General features: G+C 46.8%; 1 protein-coding gene across 9 annotated transcripts in view; it reads left to right on the top strand.

The window, feature by feature from the left end:
• PRKAG2 (protein kinase AMP-activated non-catalytic subunit gamma 2) overlaps positions 1–17700 on the top strand; it is a 203446-nt gene that overhangs the window by 171336 nt on the left and 14410 nt on the right. For all 9 annotated transcript variants that reach the window (XM_053926706.2, XM_053926707.2, XM_053926705.2 and 6 more), the window contains 3 exons: positions 8440–8521; positions 9597–9655; positions 15739–15784. In XM_053926706.2, the coding sequence (XP_053782681.1) occupies positions 8440–8521; positions 9597–9655; positions 15739–15784 (187 nt within the window). The remainder of the gene's footprint in view (positions 1–8439; positions 8522–9596; positions 9656–15738; positions 15785–17700) is intronic.

Below are 17700 nucleotides of genomic sequence, written 5' to 3'. Positions count from 1 at the left end.
ACTGCCGGCTCCGCCCACCTCCCGCTGGCTGCCACCCCCCAGAAGCTCACTCTCCCAAGAACCAGGTGTCCTGACTGCCGGTTGCCCACCGCCAGGAGAGCGACAGCTGCCACGACCTGCCTCTGCCCTCACGCAGGTTCTCCCTCACCAGGAAATCGACTTTCCTCTGAATTCAGAATGTAGCCAAAGTGAGTAATCTGTGGAAAATGTGGGGCCAGCCTGCCGCCAGGCCCGTCTGTACAGCAAGCCCGGCTGTCGCTTGTTGGTCAGCAGTTCACAAGGAGTCCCTCCCACCCCTGCTGTGGGTGTGGACAGGGGACAGGAGGGCACACAGCTGGTGTCAGTGGCAGGAGCGGGAGGCATTGCTGGGGCATCGTCCTCACTCTCTGGACCTGGCCAGCTCTGTCCCCTACACCGTGGGCACCAGACAGTGGCTGGCTGTGGAGCACAGCCCAGCGTGTGGCTGGACAGGTCAGATGACACCTGTTTATGGGGACGCTCAGGCTGCATGGACATGTGGCTTCTCCTCATTAGTTTCCCATCTCTGCCAGGCCCCAGCCAGGAACCTAAAGGGGCCTCACCGGGCAGCCCTGGCCATGACTTTGCTGGTCATAGGCCACGTGGACCAGGAGCCTGCACTTGCTGCCGAGATTTAGCTTGCTCTGGTCCCCTCTGAGAACAGCTTTTCTGGGTCACTCAGTAAATGTGTCAGAGTGGCTGCTCGGAGCAGTGCGTGCTGCTTCCAAAAGACCGAGTGGTGTGCCACTGGGGGGACACGCACAGAACCACCCCAAGACGTCCTGGGAGGGGTGTCTGACTCTCCAGCCAGCACCTTCCCCACCCCGAAGCCTTACCCTCTAGGTGGCAGGAGTCTTGTGAGGCATCGACAGTGTTGCTGCTTCCTGATCTCCAGATCCATTGAGCAGTGTCACTGACAGCAGCCAGCGTGGCGGGCGGCGTGGTAGGATGAGCAGCATTGCACGGGCGCGGTTCATCCAGAGCGTGTGGGGTGCCGGAGCCCGGGGCACGCTGGTGACCTGAGTCGTGCAAGGTCCTTGCAGACCGCCTAGGCCACGGATGAACAGAGTGTCCTGGCAACCGCGGCTGGTGCCACCACACCCCATCCAGGTGCCGCTGCAATTAGTCCCCACCGTCACTCAGGAAGACAAGACCACCGAGCAGTTTAACTGGGGCTGCATGGGGTGGGCATGACGCTTCCCACCCCTGGAGGGCGGAATATCTACATGAGTGAGTTGGAACTTTTCTGCAAGGGACATTATTCTGCCCGCCACCCCCATTAACTTATTCAGTCATTAATAGCAGTATAGATTTATGGAGAGAGAGAGAGAGATAGCCCATTAGGTTATCATTTATTACTATTTTATTTTGTTGCTCAAATTATTCCAATCAACATGACTGCTAATTATGCCAATGAGAGAAAACAGGCAATTACCCAAATAAGTAGCTGTTCACCAAGCACACGTTTCCTACAGAAGAACATGTAGGAAACATAAAATGAAGACCATGGAGTCAAAAGCGAACTCAGAGAAGGGATGGCTGGGTGGGGCTGCCTGGGTGATCTCCACTGGGATTGGGTAGGATCCACATGGGGGGCGGGGCTTGCTTATTTTAAAAGCTGGGAGGGTAGATGGAGCCAGGCGGGCCCTGCTGCTCAAGATTCTTGCTGCAGGTGCCAATGAGGAGGAAGTGAAACTCTTCAGCTCATTGCATGCTTTTTCATCCTCAAGGTAAATGATCTTCAAAATGGGAAAAGTACAGTAAGGGATGATTAGAGGACATTAAAGCCCAGGACAGGTGTGGAGATTTTAGGAGGGTGCATTAAACCAGGTTCAAATGAGTCACATTCTCATATAATGAGGGGGGACTGCCAGGCTCTTGGGGTGTCGGGGGGATTGTGGATAATGAGAATGGTCTGGCCCCAAGGCAGTGGGTGGGGAAGGTGGCGTCCGTCCCAGGTGAGATGCTTGAATGAATTATTAACAAAAAAAATAGCAGTGATCACCTCTGGGAGCCTATCATGAATTGACCGAAAATAAAAGTCACAGAAGGTGAACCTTTTAGGTCTGGGTTTCAGCTAGACAGTTGACAGAGCCCCACGTGGTGTCCCCATGTGTAAGAGGCAGAGTTCGGTGGCTCAGTGAGTGAATTGATGGCTCATCTGGACCCGAAGAGAGTGTGGATTAAATCTCTGCCAGCCTGGAGCCAGGTTTCTGGTTGTATCGAATACCTCTTCAGGGCCATTTCGCGTCACCTGTTCCTCCAGCCACTGCCCACCTCAGCCCAGCCCGGGGTACCTCCAGCTCCTTAACCAGTGCAGGGCCTAGGCCGGTGGATAAACGCACCCTCAGGGTGGATGGTCCTGAGAAGATCTCAGGGGAATGAGTGTCAGGGGGCCCGCACTTGTGGCCACTCAGTCACCATCCCCCACACACACATCCTCGCCCTTCCATCCTCCACACTCTCCGGGGCTCCCGCTCCCGCTGAACCGCATGCAGGCCAGGCTCTGTCTCCAGGGACCCGAGCAAACGCACACGCCGCGCATCACAGGATTCTTTTACTCTAAGGTCATCTAACGGACAAATGACTTGAAACCAGGAGCCATAGCTGACCATCATCGATATCCAGAAAGATTCCTCAACAAGCTAAATCATTCTTAAGATCAATAACTAGGTGAAATGATAGCGTGTCAATATTCCAGAGGAGAGTAAATCTGGGGTCTGAGCGCCTTGGGGCCGTGAGGGTGGACACGTGGCCCTTCCACTCAGTTTATAGACCGACCGCTGTGAGTGTGGAATACGAATTTCCTAACGGCAGTCACTTTTGTGTAGCATTACCTCCCGCTGCCAGGGTCGCTGGAGAGAGCTGTTGTGTTTCTCTCGATCTCCGTCTTTTGTGTGTGATTGTTTTCTCCCCTCTGGAGCTTTCGGGGTTTTCTCTTTGCATCTGGCCCTCCAGGATTGTACACTCCGTGCCTGGTCGTGGTTTTCATTCCTCACGCTGGGCACACCGTGTGCCCTCGCAACCTAACTCACGTCGCTCAGGGCTGACTCCCTGCATCGGTTGCTCCTGCTGTTTTTTTACTTCTGCAACTGCACTGAGCAGCTCTTGGGCCCCCTGAGCAGATCTTTGAATGTTCTTATCCTGTCTCCTTGTCTGATTGCCTTTTGTTCTGCTTTTTGGACAGTTCTTTGGGAAAACCAAGTAGGATACGTGTCAAACTGGAGCTCCTGCAGCCCCAGCGTTCAGGGTGCTATCACAGGGCTGTAACAGTTTGAGAGAATGCATTGTGTTCACAGGTAGGCTTCTTGCTCCGGGGAGTCCCACCGAAGAACGGGAGACCAGCCATCTTTTCGTTGGCAGCCCCCAAGTGTTTCTGACTGGATGTTTCATTTTGGGAGGAGTTTCTCCAGAAAATAACCCTTTTTCAGGGTGATGCCAAGTGGCTGTGGTTATGACCAGAAATGAAACAGTCTTCCTGTTTGATTTGAGACCTGACCTCACCCCTGCGGGCGCGTCCAGAGCCTCCGATCTTGGGTCTTCCGTGTCTAGGGAGAGACCAGGCCACTTCTCCTGGCACCAGACTCTCCCAGTACGAGGCTGTCCCTCTCTGTCCTCCTCAGCCTCCCTCTGGCTGCTCTGTGCCCCAACTGTCTCCTCGTTCCTTCTGCTTCTAATTCGTACGCCCTGCAGTGTGGGGATAACGTTTCAAGAAGGAACCTCGTCAGAAATGTGTTTGCTCTGCCATTTTTTCCACCCAAGGAGTCACAAGGGAAGCTCACGGTGACAGAAGGAGGATTAATTAGGTCCTATGGGGAGCGACAGGGGGTCTCAGCTTTGATTTTGGAGGGAGGTGGGCAGGTGTTGTGGAGCCAAAAGTCAAAGGTGAGCTGGTTTTCACAGGTAGAGTGGAAGGTTGGTCCATCTCAACTAGAAGGAACGTTGAGACATAGAGGCCCCCCCCAAAAAAAATGGGAGTTCAGAGAGTAAGGAGTCTGCTGGAGCAGTAGGGGTCAGGGTGGGGCTGGTTATGCGGGGCCTTAGATCCGATTCCTGAGAGGCCAGGCCTTGCTTTACACAGTGGAGAGTCGTACAGACAGAGCCATGGATCCTTTTGACGACTCTGATGTAGAAATTTAGTAAGAAACTGAATTGGACAGCTCGAAAGAGCTTCTAGCTGTTCATCAGCATTAGTTGGAAAAGCCCCGCGATCACCCTGGCTGGTTGGGGACTGAGCGCCGGCCTGCAGACCGAGGGGTTGCAGGCTCCATCCCCAGTCGGAGCACATGCCTGGGTTGCGGGCCAGGTCCCCTGTTGGGGGCATGCGAGAGGCAAACGATCCATGTTTCTCTCGCTCTCTTTCCCCTCTCTAAAAAATAAATACACGAAATTTTTTTAATATATTTTTTTAAAAATCCACAATCAGTTGAATTACTAAAAACCAGGGTAAAACTATGTAAAAAGCATCAGCGGAGCCAGATTCCCGTTCTGTGGGACACGGCGTGCTGCTGGGCATTCCATCGTCAGGATGCCTTACACGCGAAGGCCCCACTTACTCTCTCTGTGTTAAAGTTGTCTGTGTTATCTAATTACCCCATTTGGTTGTCTGAACCCCCATTAGAAAGTAAAATGGATAGCCGCTTGAGCCACTTGCACGTCAGTAGAAAAGAAAACACTTTTCAGCCGTCCTCGAGACATTTTTCCTGGTCGGGACGAGACTGTTCCAGTCCCTGTTCAGTCCTGTTTGTCTGTGATTTGGTAACATCCTGTGCCTTCTATGATTGTGAAGAACTTCGCAATCATAGTTTTAAATGGGCCCTCATGCCGCTCCACGCACTCGTTTGAAAAGCCGAAGAAGGCTTCATTATCGCAAAGAAGGGCAGCCGCGCCACAGAGGCAGCGGGCACGTTACTGAGCCAGAGACATTTTGGAACACCTTCGGTGAAGGCGCCCTGAGTATGTCTTGGCCACCCTAGAATATTCCGTGAGGTCTTTGGAGGGTGGAACCACGACTCCTTCCATGACGTGTGGGCATGTCACCTCAGCCGTGCGTGGCGGAGAAATTAAAGCTGTAAATCTTTCTCTGCCTACTTCTGGTCGGGTCAGCACAGTGGAAAATTAAAACGTTTACTCTTTTTCGCTGTACGTGCGATACCACTCCGAACGTCTTCACCTCCAAGCCCAGTGAATCAATCCCCTTTCATCCCTCATGGCGTTCGCGTGTTTTACCTCTTCTGCCCAAGCGAGGGCACGTCTCACCTCAAGTTCTTACCATCCTCTGCCGTAGGGCGGCTGCTCCCTGGGGCTTTTCTGTCTCCCTGCCCTTGACCTGCTTAGCATCAGCAGTGTGAGTCTGCTCAGAAATAACTGGTGAGCCTGCACGCCGGTTTCTGCATCCCCGTTGCTGGCCTCTGCGTTGCACACTGTCCCTGCCTCCATGAGAACCCGTCCCTTGTGTCTCCTGTGCACCGGCAGTGGGGCTCGGCTACTCGGCAGCATTGAGCGGCTGCGTAGAGCTTTTATGCAGCAGATGACTCCGAGGCACTCTCGCGGGAAGCACGGTTTTCTTTTTTATCTGTTTCTGAAAGAACAGTCATTATATTTCAATGTGAAAATTGGTCCCTGTCCGGCTGAGGATGGCTCCTAAGAAAGTTAGTGTCTTTTTCCCTCTAGCTGATTGTCTCTTTGCCTCTGATTTTTAGTATCTTGTCTGGGATGTGCTGAGGTGTGGTTTTGTTTGTTATTATCCTGCCTGGGATTTGATTCCTTTGGCCAGATTGCAGTTTTCAGTTGAGGTTCAGCCATTGGAAGGTGACTTGGAAAATGCCCACAGACCAATCCCACAGCACCTGCAGAGTTCCAGCTGTTATTTGCTTTCCTCTCAAGAATTGTGCCCTCCCAACCTCACCCCCCCACCCCCTGCCGCTGATATGGCCTGGCCCATGCACACCAGGGCTTTCAAATAGCAACAGAGTGTTGGCCCACCTTGTGTTGTTGATTTCATAGTGTCCAAACTCAGAACTCTCAGGATATGGCCTTTCAACAGCTCTGGGCACTTCGACTTTGATGGGTGATCCTGATGAATGATGTTATTCCTGGTTTTCTCTGCTAAAAGAGGTCCTTACTCCCCCCCAGTTCAGAAAAACCAGCTAAGCAGATTACTTCATCTGTTTTAAAATCTGTGTATTTGTGACTTCTCTCCCCAAGTCTTTTCTAATGCTTCCTAGGGCCACACCCAAGGTTCTCAGAGTCGCTTCCAGGTCAGAATAGCCCGTTCAGACTGGCACGCCGTCCCTGGGTGCCACGACTGCTAGTCACACAAACAGTGTGGATGTTTTGGCAAGCCTTGGTACAGGCTGTGGCTCTAAAACTGTTTCATCAGCTCATGGTACCAATTGGATTACGGTGTATCCCCCTGTCCTTGGGTGGACTCCACGCCCTCCTCTTCCCAGGCCTCCGCTGGTTCACTCAGCCGGTGGGTGGACCCCGTGCAGTCCTCAGAACAGCGCCGGCCAGGCTGAGACGGAGCAGAGACTGATTAATGAGTTCCCCGTCCCTGCCCGGCGCCTACACGAGTCATTCTAGGTCGAGGCAAAATCTGTCACATTCAAGGCTCAAACAGGTGCAGAATTATTAATCCTGGTCTGATTTGAAGCCCCAAGTTTCAGTAATTCTCCCATCCAAGTACTAACCAGGTCCGACCCTGCTTAGCTTCCGAGATCAGACGAGATCGGGCGCGTTCAGCGTGGTATGGCCATAGACAGTAATTCTCTCATGTCTTTTGCTATTAAGTTAACAGGGGTTCTAGAATATAGTGAGTGAGAAAAGGATCATTTTTTTTCTTAGTTAAAAAGAGAGCTATAAATAATTTTTGAAAGACATGCACTTCCTTGTCCCCGCTTCTTGAATCAGAACTGTATTTTTTTTGCTTATTTCTCTTTGATCTTTTCCATTTAAACATACATTGTATATAATCATAATGTATAATTTTATAATCTGCATTTTCCACCGTCATATACCTTTTTTTTTTACGGCAACTTAGTGTTCATAATCATACTATTAGGTAGTTTTCTCATTGGGACACCAGTATGAAGCCAGTTAGCTTTTGTTGGGGTTGGGTATTTTTCCAGTTTCAGGACTGGAGATAGTGTCACCTCGAACGCCGTTGGTTCAGGAAGCCTGCCTCTTAACATTTTAGTCTGAGTAAATATTTAGTTCAACAGAGAAAAAGCAAGCACTCCGACGCTCAGACAGTATGACTGTTTTAGTGATGCCCAGCACACACCACAGCTCCAGACACGCCCCGACAGTTCTGGGTGCCGCCAGTGGTTCGCAGTGGCACGGTTATTGGTGCTGTGACTACAGATACGGCTGGGCTGGCAGCTCTGCGTGGTGCTCTGAATTTGCTTTGGTTTTTGGTTCTTTGGCTCCTCATGAAGGCGAACCATTTCCCCTGTTCGCTGTCTGTATGGAGAGGCTCGTTTACAGCACTGGACATTTGGCTTTTAATCAGCCTTGTTAAAATTTTTTTAAGATTTTATTTTAATGATCTTTCTTAAAATATTTTTTAAAGATTTTATTTATTTATTTTTAGAGAGGGGGAGGGAGGGAGAAAGAGAGGGAGAGAAACATTGATGTGTGGTTGCCTCTCACGCGTCCCCTACTGGGGACCTGACCTGAAACCCAGGCACGTGCCCTGACTGGGAATCGAACCGGCAGCCCTTTGGTTCACAGGCTGGTGCTCAATCCACTGAGCCACACCAGCCAGAGCACCTCTGATCCTCCTTTACCTGCCATGTTTCCCAGGGGCATTGGCCAGGAGGGTGCCGTAAGACAGTGCACACGAATGTCATCTGAACCGGGGGTGGGGGGAGCAACCTGTGACAGGCACACAGGTGTTCGTGTCTGAAATATATAAAAGTCCTACTAAACGACATCCTTTCATACCTCTTCTTAGCCTCGGGGACATGAGAAAGTGTGCTTGTTTGTTTATTTTGTTAGTGAACATGTGAAAAACAAATTTTCCTTTCAAGGAATCCAATAGAACTGCAGTGTTTTCCAGTGAACTAAGAATCACCTGTAGGAGCAATTAAACTCTGAAGTTGAATTCTTTTATATGGTTTTAATTACTGTTTACAGTTTCTGTTTACAAGAGTCTTTAGCTACAATAAGAAAACATTTTTGAAGCTAACTGTATTGTTTCCGTTTCAAAAAATAATCCCCCATCCCTACATGCCTTTAAATGATACACAAGCACTTTTGCTGATGTTAATAAATTTGCTTATTTTTAGTGTATCAAACTTAGAAAACTTAATATTGAAGATAACTGATAGGATTTGGTTGACTGTTTTTGTCAAAGGTGTTTTTCTTCCTGGCATGTGGACTCTAAAAGTATGTGTTGTTTCTCTGCTCTGTCTTCAGGTTAAAAAGGCCTTCTTCGCCCTAGTAGCCAATGGCGTCCGAGCGGCGCCTCTGTGGGAGAGTAAAAAACAAAGTTTTGTAGGTAAGCAGCATGGCCTCAGAGAAAAATCTGGAACCTTAAAAGCACAAAGCCCAGGACATTTTAATGGGTGCTGGTTGGAATTCACCCCAGTAAACATGTTAGCAAATTAAAGGACATTCTTGCTTTTATGTATCCAGGTAAGGTAGGGCCGCTAGTAAATTCAAAACCACTTCTTTCATTGAGTTTCCTGTGACTCAGCACCTTGTCTCTGGAGGATTCTGTGTGCCAGTTCCTGTGAGCCCAGGGACCAGGGTCCGAGGGGGAGGCCGTGGTCGGACGTCTGTCTGTCAGCCACCTTTGCTCACGTTTACACACCTGTGGTCCCTCCCAGCTCCCTCGTGGGTGAACGCCTTTCGACGGGGCAAACGATGTGATGTAAAAGCGATCAGTCCTTTCGCTAAATATTGTTACACTGTTAAACACCGTGTGACTTACAGTATCTAAACTCTGTGATCTCATGTCTTGGCAGTCAGAGCAGATGGGGTGTTGTCCCTGTCAGGGTGTATCACATTAGGGTGAAATGACCAGCCCTGTGCCTGCCTCCTGCTCTCTTTATGGTTTCCTTGGTTACAGTTTCCTCAGTTACCGTTTCCTCGGTTACAGTTTCCTCTTTGTAGTCCTGGCATCTGGCACATAGTAGGCACTTAACACATCATGACTGGTAAAACCGGTGTTCCCAAAATGCTTCTCAGGAAATAATCCAAGAGCCCCCCCATAAGTATCATGTTGCTAGAGCTTCTGGAATTCTTTATCTTATTTTAAAGTATTTTAAATTATTTACATGTAGCTGCCAGTCTTTTGTGATGTTTTTTAACAGTCATTAAGTTTTCCCTCATTGAGTTGCCAAATACTGTGATTAAATCCAGTTACTGTTGGATTAAATTTCAGCTAAATTTGGGTATCTTCGTTGGCTGTAGATAATTAACAGATTAAGTGCTTTAAATAATGTATTACACTGCGTTTGATGCGCACACCCTAGCTCCTTCCTAGTAACTGTTCCACGTTTGTCTGTCATTTGAAATTTTTCATTCATGTTTTTGGAATTTCCTATTTAACATATAGTTCTTTGTTGCAGGAATGCTAACAATTACAGATTTCATAAATATACTACACAGATACTATAAATCACCCATGGTAAGTGCCGGAAAGCCTTATGTCCGTGATCTGTGGATGTGTGTAAGGGGTGTGTATGTGTGTGCATTTTTAGATTTTGTGGGTTTGGGGGTTTTTTGGTACAGGGGTGGTGCCAGTGGTTGATTTTTCCCAAACATACACGATGCACAGGGGCCCCCTGAGTAAATCAGTCCTGTGTGTGAAGCCTGGAGAAGGCAGTCGGTTCAGTACCCGGCTTCCAGGAATTCCCAGGCAGCACAGTTCTGTGTGCTTACTTACGGCCCAGATGGTCAGTAGGTTTTGCTGAATTCATGACCTCGAACAGCTGGATGGGCACACTGCAGCGTTGAGGGGCGGCCCCACCCCGCTCTCGTCTGGGTGGCCGTCCCCAGTGACCACGCGTGCTCGGAAATGAGGGTCACCCTCACCACAGGACCTACCCTCGCAGGCTGGTGATGGGAGAGCAGCTTCGTGCACTTAACCCCGAAGTATTACAAGAACGACATGTATTCCGTCATTCAAAGAAGTAAAAGTCAAAATTGAGGAAATTCAGCATTGACATTTTCCTGCCAGTTAAAAACGGACTGCTAGTGTTAGTGTTGGGGGAGGAATGCCCAGGTCCCTGGTCCAGCTGCTTTTTCTCTTACAGGGAGTGTTTGGAAATCCACATACGGCCCTTATTCTAGCTCTGACTTCGTGATTCTACCAGCATGTCTGGGTTTTGGGTTTTGTTGTTTTGGGGGGTTTTTTGTTTGTTTTGGCAAGGGTGGGAAAGGACAGTATTGTATACTGTTTCTTTAACTAGTATTATTTGGGGTATGTAAAAGGTAAAAGACAATCCAGTTAGTGCTGTTTTTACATGTAATAGTCAATATTGCCCGATAATTAAATTCCATCATGAAATGGGAAAATAAGTTCCTTCATAATGCATACTCTTAGAAGAAAATTCTCCCAAAGACCTGTAGTTTTCCCTTATTCATTTCACCTTATAGATCTGATTTCTTAAATACCACTAATGCAGGCAAATATTGATTTTCCTTATAATGGACATCTCTCTGCTTTTGGGCTTGGAAAATCACTGAGTTTGATTACTAAGCGGGTAAATTTGCATTAAGTACAGCAAAACCCTGTATAACAGACCTCAGCAGTAGTCAATTAAATCAAAATGTCTAAAAACGCAGTTGTGTCTGAATTGTACAGCCCGAAGATTTTCTTAATACTTGAGAATACATTTTTTCCCTCCACATTTCACCTCATTTTGTAACTGTGTGCAGAAAAATGCTACTGTGAAAGCTATGCTTATTTCATTTTCCAAGTATTCATCGTTAGTATATGAAAACAATTGATTTTTATATATTGACCTTTTCTCCTGTAAGATTCACTTCTTAGTTCTAGGAACTTTTTCTTACATGTATTAGGATTTTTTTTTCAGTCATTTGTACTCACACCATTTATTGAAAAGCCTTTTTGTCATAGAATTGTTTTACTGCCTTAGGTGTGGGTCTGTTGCTGGATTTTATTCCATTCCATCATTCTCCTTGTCTGTCTCTTGTACCATAATGTTTTGATGACTATTTAAAAACAGAGCCTTCTGGTATTATTGAGAGGCTATAGGTCAATTTTAGGGAGAATTGGCATCTTAACACTACTGAGGCTTGCAGTCCGTGAACGTAGTATTTTTCTTGCTTTATTTCATTGGCCAGCACCTCCAGTCCAGCACTGAAGTGAAGTCAGACCTTGCCTTGTTGCCCACCGCAGCAGGGAACCAATATTCTTCAGTCCCTCCCCGCTCCCCCATTGGGGATTCTAGCTACTCAGTTGAGACTGTTGTTGTGTAGGTTTTTTCTCTAGTTTCTTTTTCTGTCTGTGCTTCATTTCAGATATATTTTATTAAACTTCAGTGTCACTATTCTCTTCCTCTGCCACATCTAATCTATTAATTTTTTTCCAATCAGATACTGTATTTTCTGCTCTAGAGGTTTCTTTTTTTTCACTTTTCATTTTTCTTCTTGTTCATATCTTTAATTCTTTGAACATATCAGTTGTTTTAAAGTTCTCTGCTAATTTCATCATCTGTCTATTCTGGGCCTGATTCAACTGACTGATTTTTCTCATATTTACAGATCACATTTTCCTGCTTCTTGAAAATCTCATGATTTCTGGTGGGTGTTGGACATTGTTAGAGTGCACTTGAATATCTGTATTGTTTTCCATTACAAAGTACTAGAGTTTGTTTGGGCAGGCAGTTAATTTGCTTGCCGATCAGCTGGGTCCTTCTGAGGGTTGGGGTTTTTTTTTAAGTTTTATTGAGATATAATTCATATACCCTTTTTCCACCCATTTAAACTGTACAATTCAGTGGCTTTTAGGATATTCACAGTTTCATGCAACCATCACCACAATCAATTTTAGAACATTTTCATTCCCTCGAAAAGAAACTCTACACCCCTTAGTTATGGCTCCCCACACACAGCCCTGTGTCTCTCCAACTCTAGGCAACTACTGACCTGCTTTCTGTGTCTAGATTTACCTGTTCTGGATCTCTCATATAAACGAGATGGGAATCATCTGGTACACAGTTCTTTGTGACTGGCTTCTTTTACCTCGCGTAGTGTTTTCAAGGTTTCTTCACGTTGTAGCACATGTCAGCACTTCATTTCTTTTTATTGCTGAATGATACTCTGTTGTACGGATGTACCTCATTTTCCTTGTCCATTCTCCAATTGATGGGTTTCTGAATGGTCTCCACTTTTTGTCTGCTGGGAGTATGATGCCATGAACGCTCACGTACAAGTGTTTGTGTGAACCTGTGTTTTTATTTTCCTTGGGTGTGTGCCTGGGAGTGGAATTGATGGTCCTATGGTAACGTGTTTAATTCTGCGAGGAATTAACAGTTGCCAGTCATGTCTCCAGCGGCTGTACTGTAGACACCCCCACCAGCAGTGCAGGAGGCTTTCAGGTTCTCCTGGTCCTCAGCAACACTTGTTACTATCTGTCTGTCTTGTTACAGCCATTCTGGTGGGTTTGAAGTGATACATTTGGGTTTTACTTTGTATCTTTGATGTGCTTGGGGGGGGGGGGGCTTGTTTTAGGCTTTGTTAGAGTGTTAGTTTCTTCTCCTGCTGGTTTAGTTCTCCCACTTCCAGGAGCTACCTGTGCCTCCCTGTTTGTTTAACCAGGACTTTCCCCTCTGCCTGGTCAGAACGCAAACGTCCCTCAGTGTCAGTCTTTGCCTGGCTTCACGTACTTCCATGCCGCACATGCCCAGCTGAGTGGTCAGTAAGAACTCAGAGTGCTGGGTGCAGCCTTCGCTGCTTTATCGGGACAGCTCCCTCCCGTGTTGTGCCCGGCCCTGTACATTCCATTCGGCTCGGTCTGCCCAGCCCTCGATGTCTGTCTCCTCAGCTCCACCAGGCTGTCATGTTCTTGCATGGGTCAGCTGCCTGCCTCGCAGTGCAGAAGGGGCCTGTGGAGAGAATGTGCTCATCACGGGCCAGTTTGTCTGCTTCCCTTCTCTCGGGATCAGAGTCTCACCCTGCCTGTTATCTGATGGCTGGGAAAAGTTGTTTTGCGTATTTTTTCCTGTTTTTAGTTGTTTTCAGCAGGAGAACTAAGTGTGGCCCCATCTAGTCCATCTTGGCTGATAGAGCTCTATCGATATTTTAGCCGTACCTCTTTGCACTGTGTGTGTGTGTGTGTGTGTGTATGTGGCTGCTAAGTGGATTTCACTGTCAGTTTTAACTTATCACAATCTATTTAGAGTGAATATAAACTTTTGGCATAAAACATAGTTCCATTAAATCTGCCCCTACATTTCCCATCCTTCTGAAGAACACCCCTCAGCCTTTCCGTCATCGGCGCTGTTGGCAGTGAGCTCCTCAGATTTTGTCCATCTGACAGTGTCATTATTGCATCATTTTTGAAACTGAGTTAATATTTTTCCTTTAACACTTTAACGATGTAATTTCATTGTCTTTTGACCCCCTCCTCCAATTCTTCTTCTGTTTCAGGAGTTTCTCTTTTTTTTAATTTTTATTTTTTGATTTTTAAAGAGAGAGAAAAACATCAAATTGTTGTTCCACTTATTCATGCATTCATTGGTTGATTCTTGTATGTGCCCTGACCGGGGATCGAACCTACAACGTTGGCATATTAGCATGATGCTCTAACTAACTGAGCTACCTGGCCAGGGCAAGACTTTCGCTTTAACTCTGGATTTTAGCAATTACTGTGATACGCACATGTATGGTTTCCTTTGTATTCATCCTGCTTTAAGTATGTTGAGTTGATATCCTCTAAGTTGGTTTTTCATGTAATTTGGGAAGTTTTTGGTCGCTGTTTCTTCAAACAGTTTTCCTTCTCATTCTTTCAGTCCTCTCCTCTGGGACTTCAGTGCACGCCTGTTAGACCACGTGAAACTGTGCCACAGGTCGCTGAGACTTTGGTGTCATTGACCTTCAGATTAGATCACTGTTGGTCGATCTTAAATTTGCTAATTCTTCCTCAGGGAATCCCCAGTCTTACTTTCAAACCTCATTCCTGTTGAATTTTCAGTGAGATTGGGGATGTAAACTTGAAAGATTCTGTAGCTCCTTTGTAAAATCTTCTATGGCTGATTTTCCACAAAGTTGAAATGAAACTTTTAAACAACAACGTTCAGGTATATTTTGGAAAGAACTGCTCTTCATAGTGGCAGCCAATCCTGCCGCTTTTCCAATCAAACACTGTTATTTACACAAATGTAGGTACTGGATGCCTTTTCTGTAACTGTTAAATTTTGTACACGGGAGCAGTGGTTGCTTCTACTCTGCCTTTCTGCAGAGCCTTGTAGAGTGTTTTCACACTTGGTGTTGGGGATACTTATTTGTCCTCTGTCTCACCTGACTCAGGAAGTCCTTCCTCTTCCTCCTCCAAAGTCCTACTATAGGTATTGTCTAAGGTATGGCTTTGGCACTCTGCTCTTCTCCCTGGGGCTTCTCTTCCTTGGGAATCTTAATCCACTTCCTTGACTTAACCCTCTCATTCTTCCTCCTGACCTTGGCCCCTGCCAGTTGGAATCCTACTCTTTCAGAATCCTATTCCAGCATCACCTGAGTGATGGGGGAGTTCCCTGTACTAGTCTCCCTCAGGCAGCATAGGTCACTAAGTCAGGGACTAATTAATAATCTCGTGGCACTTTTCAGATTGTATACTGATTGGTGGTAGTGTAGTGTTGCTCACCTGGGAGTGATCTGCCCCCTCCACCTGTTCCTTACCTGGCTTGTGTTCACCTCTAGCTTCCGGGTCCCTGTACTGAGCCCTTTGGAGTGTGGCCTAGTGTATATTCTTTGTTCAGTTGGCACTTTTCTGTAGGACTGTATTAATGCCGCCTGCCAACTGGACTGGCCACTTCCAGAGGAGGCCAGATTTCCTACCTCAGTGCCCTGATGGGGCCTGGTCCTGTTCTCGAAAGCGAGAGGCTGCAGAAGGCGGGGTAAGGAGCTCCAGGGTGGCGAGCAAGTGGCATGTGATCTCCTCGGCCCCACCAGAAGCTGAATGGGAGGGGCATGGCTTTTTTATCGCCATTTAGGCAGGGAAGCACTAAAGAAGTTTAGAGAGGTTCAATAATTTGGCAGAGAATAGCTACTGAGAAGTGGTAAGGCAGGTGTGGAGATGTGAGACAGAGCTGGAGACTCCAAGCATGTGTGCAGGGTGCCGTCTACGCTCCCGGCCCTGTCCCCTCTCCCTTCAGTGAGGCGGCCCAGGGTGAGCTGATCCTACAGCCCCTTTCTGCTCAGGATTCAGCCGGCCGCCCTTGTAAATTAGCGACACTAGAAATCTTTTGAAGGAATGAGTGTGTGCGTCTGTGTGTGTTTTAAAATGTAAATGCGTCAGAAATTTTTAAGTTAAATCAACGAAAATATATTAGGCTGGCTTATGATGTTTTAAATTAATAGAACATTTATCTTCAAAGAAATGCAGAGCATTTTGCTTCTCATTTGTAGTTCCAGTATTGTTGAATTATCTTGATTATTTCCACCTGCTGAATTATAGGACTCAGAAGTAGTTATGAAACAATTTTTTATGTTGTATGAATGTTTGTACATAAGAATTCTCATTTTCAGGTACAGATTTATGAATTAGAGGAACACAAGATTGAAACATGGAGGGGTAAGTACTGTTGGGTGTTTAAAATCTTTTGATATCAGCAGAAATGTTCTACTTGGTGTTTAAAGTATGTTTTAATTTCACAGACCCTTTTCTCTGCTTAATGATAAACTACATTAATTAAAGCATTTTTTTTTAATATTTTATTTATTTATTTTGTAGAGAGAGGGGAAGGGAGGGAGAAAGAGAGGAAGAGAAACATCAATGTGAGAGAAACATTGATAGGTTGCCTCTCGCACATCCCCAGCTAGGGACCTGGGCTACAGCCCAGGCCTGTGCCCTGACCAGGAATCAAACCGTCAACCTTTCACTTTGCAGGACGATGCCCAGCGCACTGAGCCACACCAGTCAGGGCACACAGTTATTTCTGTCTTAGTTTTGATAGCATGCCCTCCTACCGTGCATAGTGCCCATTCTGTTTAATAGAAATTTATGGAGAACCTGTAGCAAGCCTTAGTAAGGCCGGGATCGTGAAGATGAGTAAGCTAACCAGCGCCCACGTCTCTGTCCCTCCGGAGCCACCGTTTCAGTAGGAAGTAATTACCCCCCCAAAATTTGCCTTGGTACAGAAGATGCACCAAGGAATGCCTGAGATGGTCCAAAGCAAGGTTCTGTCCTTCTTTGAATTTACTCATCATTTCTTTACAAATCAGGGAGAAACACGGCACCAGTGGCCCTTAAACTAGATGGTCGGGACCAGCTAACGTGAAACTAGCGTCCGGGTCGCTCCTGCTTGTTTGTGACATTGGCGTTCACCCTTCGTAATCACAGCCCCCTTTTCTGAAACGGAGCCATTTTTAAATCCAAACTGCCCAAACAGGGAGCTGTTCTGTGTTAATAGGCCCCTCAGCTGGGCCGGTGGGGGCGCCGCCTGTCGGCAGGAAAACTGTAGACACAGATCTGGCGGGAATCAGAGCAGGGAGCCTGTTCTGGGGAACAGTGGCAGGGGGACCGGGGACAGGGGGTGCTGGAGAGAAATGGAGGGACCCACTGAAGGCAAACTGTGAATTGAAAATTGAAATTTAGCTTCGTACTTCCCGTAATCTGCTTGATTGGCTGGGAAATCTGGACATCTGTTAGGGTTCTCTGAAGGGCTCGGGGACTTTTAATTCCGTGTGACTCAGAAGTTTCGCTGAGTGACGCACTTGACGTAAGATGGCTTCATCAACTCCAACTAAACTTCGTCGGCGCGGTGGTCCGTATCTTCACCCTGCCTGTCCTGAAGCGAATGTGCAGGCGCAGGCAAACGCAGGTTTACAGTTGTGAGTATGCGAACCAGAGGTTATGCTCATGTTGCTGTTTATTAATTCTATTACTTGTGTTACAACTGCAAGCCTACGTTTGCCAGCCCCTGTACACCTCAGTACCAACAGTTACTTGTTACCAAACTCTCCTGTTAGACCAGGTGTGAGTCTATTTACATTTCGACATTACAAGGTTATTCGATAGCAATAACAATAACGTCAGACGTCCTTGAATGCCTTCTGTGTAAAAGCCTCAGTAAATTAATCTGTTGATCTTTACAAAGATAATTTCCACCTACTAGAAAGATCCCCAGGATGCAGTGCAATTGGAGCGTTCATTTGGTGACATAAAATGTAAGACCACTTAAAGAACGAAGTCTGTTAGGACTTTTGGTTTATTCTTTAACTCAAGAAAATCAGTCTTAAAGGAGGTGGCGAAGGGTTCATCTCTGGCGGGCGACATAGCTTTCTGCTGGCCTCTGCTGGCCTCTGCTGGCACTGCTTTTATCGGCCACCTTGACTTCTCATTTTTACAGTATTTCTTGTAGTACACTTTTTAAATATTTAATTTTTCCACAAAGGCAATGTGCTGAAAACAGCTTGGAAGTTGTTTAAAATAGCCATAAATGTAATCAAGGCAGTAGTTTCTGCTAAATTAAATTTGATTTGGGTTTT

The sequence above is a fragment of the Desmodus rotundus genome, chromosome 6, assembly GCF_022682495.2.
Source record: "Desmodus rotundus isolate HL8 chromosome 6, HLdesRot8A.1, whole genome shotgun sequence".
NCBI lineage: Eukaryota > Metazoa > Chordata > Mammalia > Chiroptera > Phyllostomidae > Desmodus > Desmodus rotundus.
Note: the sequence above shows the minus strand (reverse complement) of the source record. Positions and strands in the feature narration are given on the sequence as shown.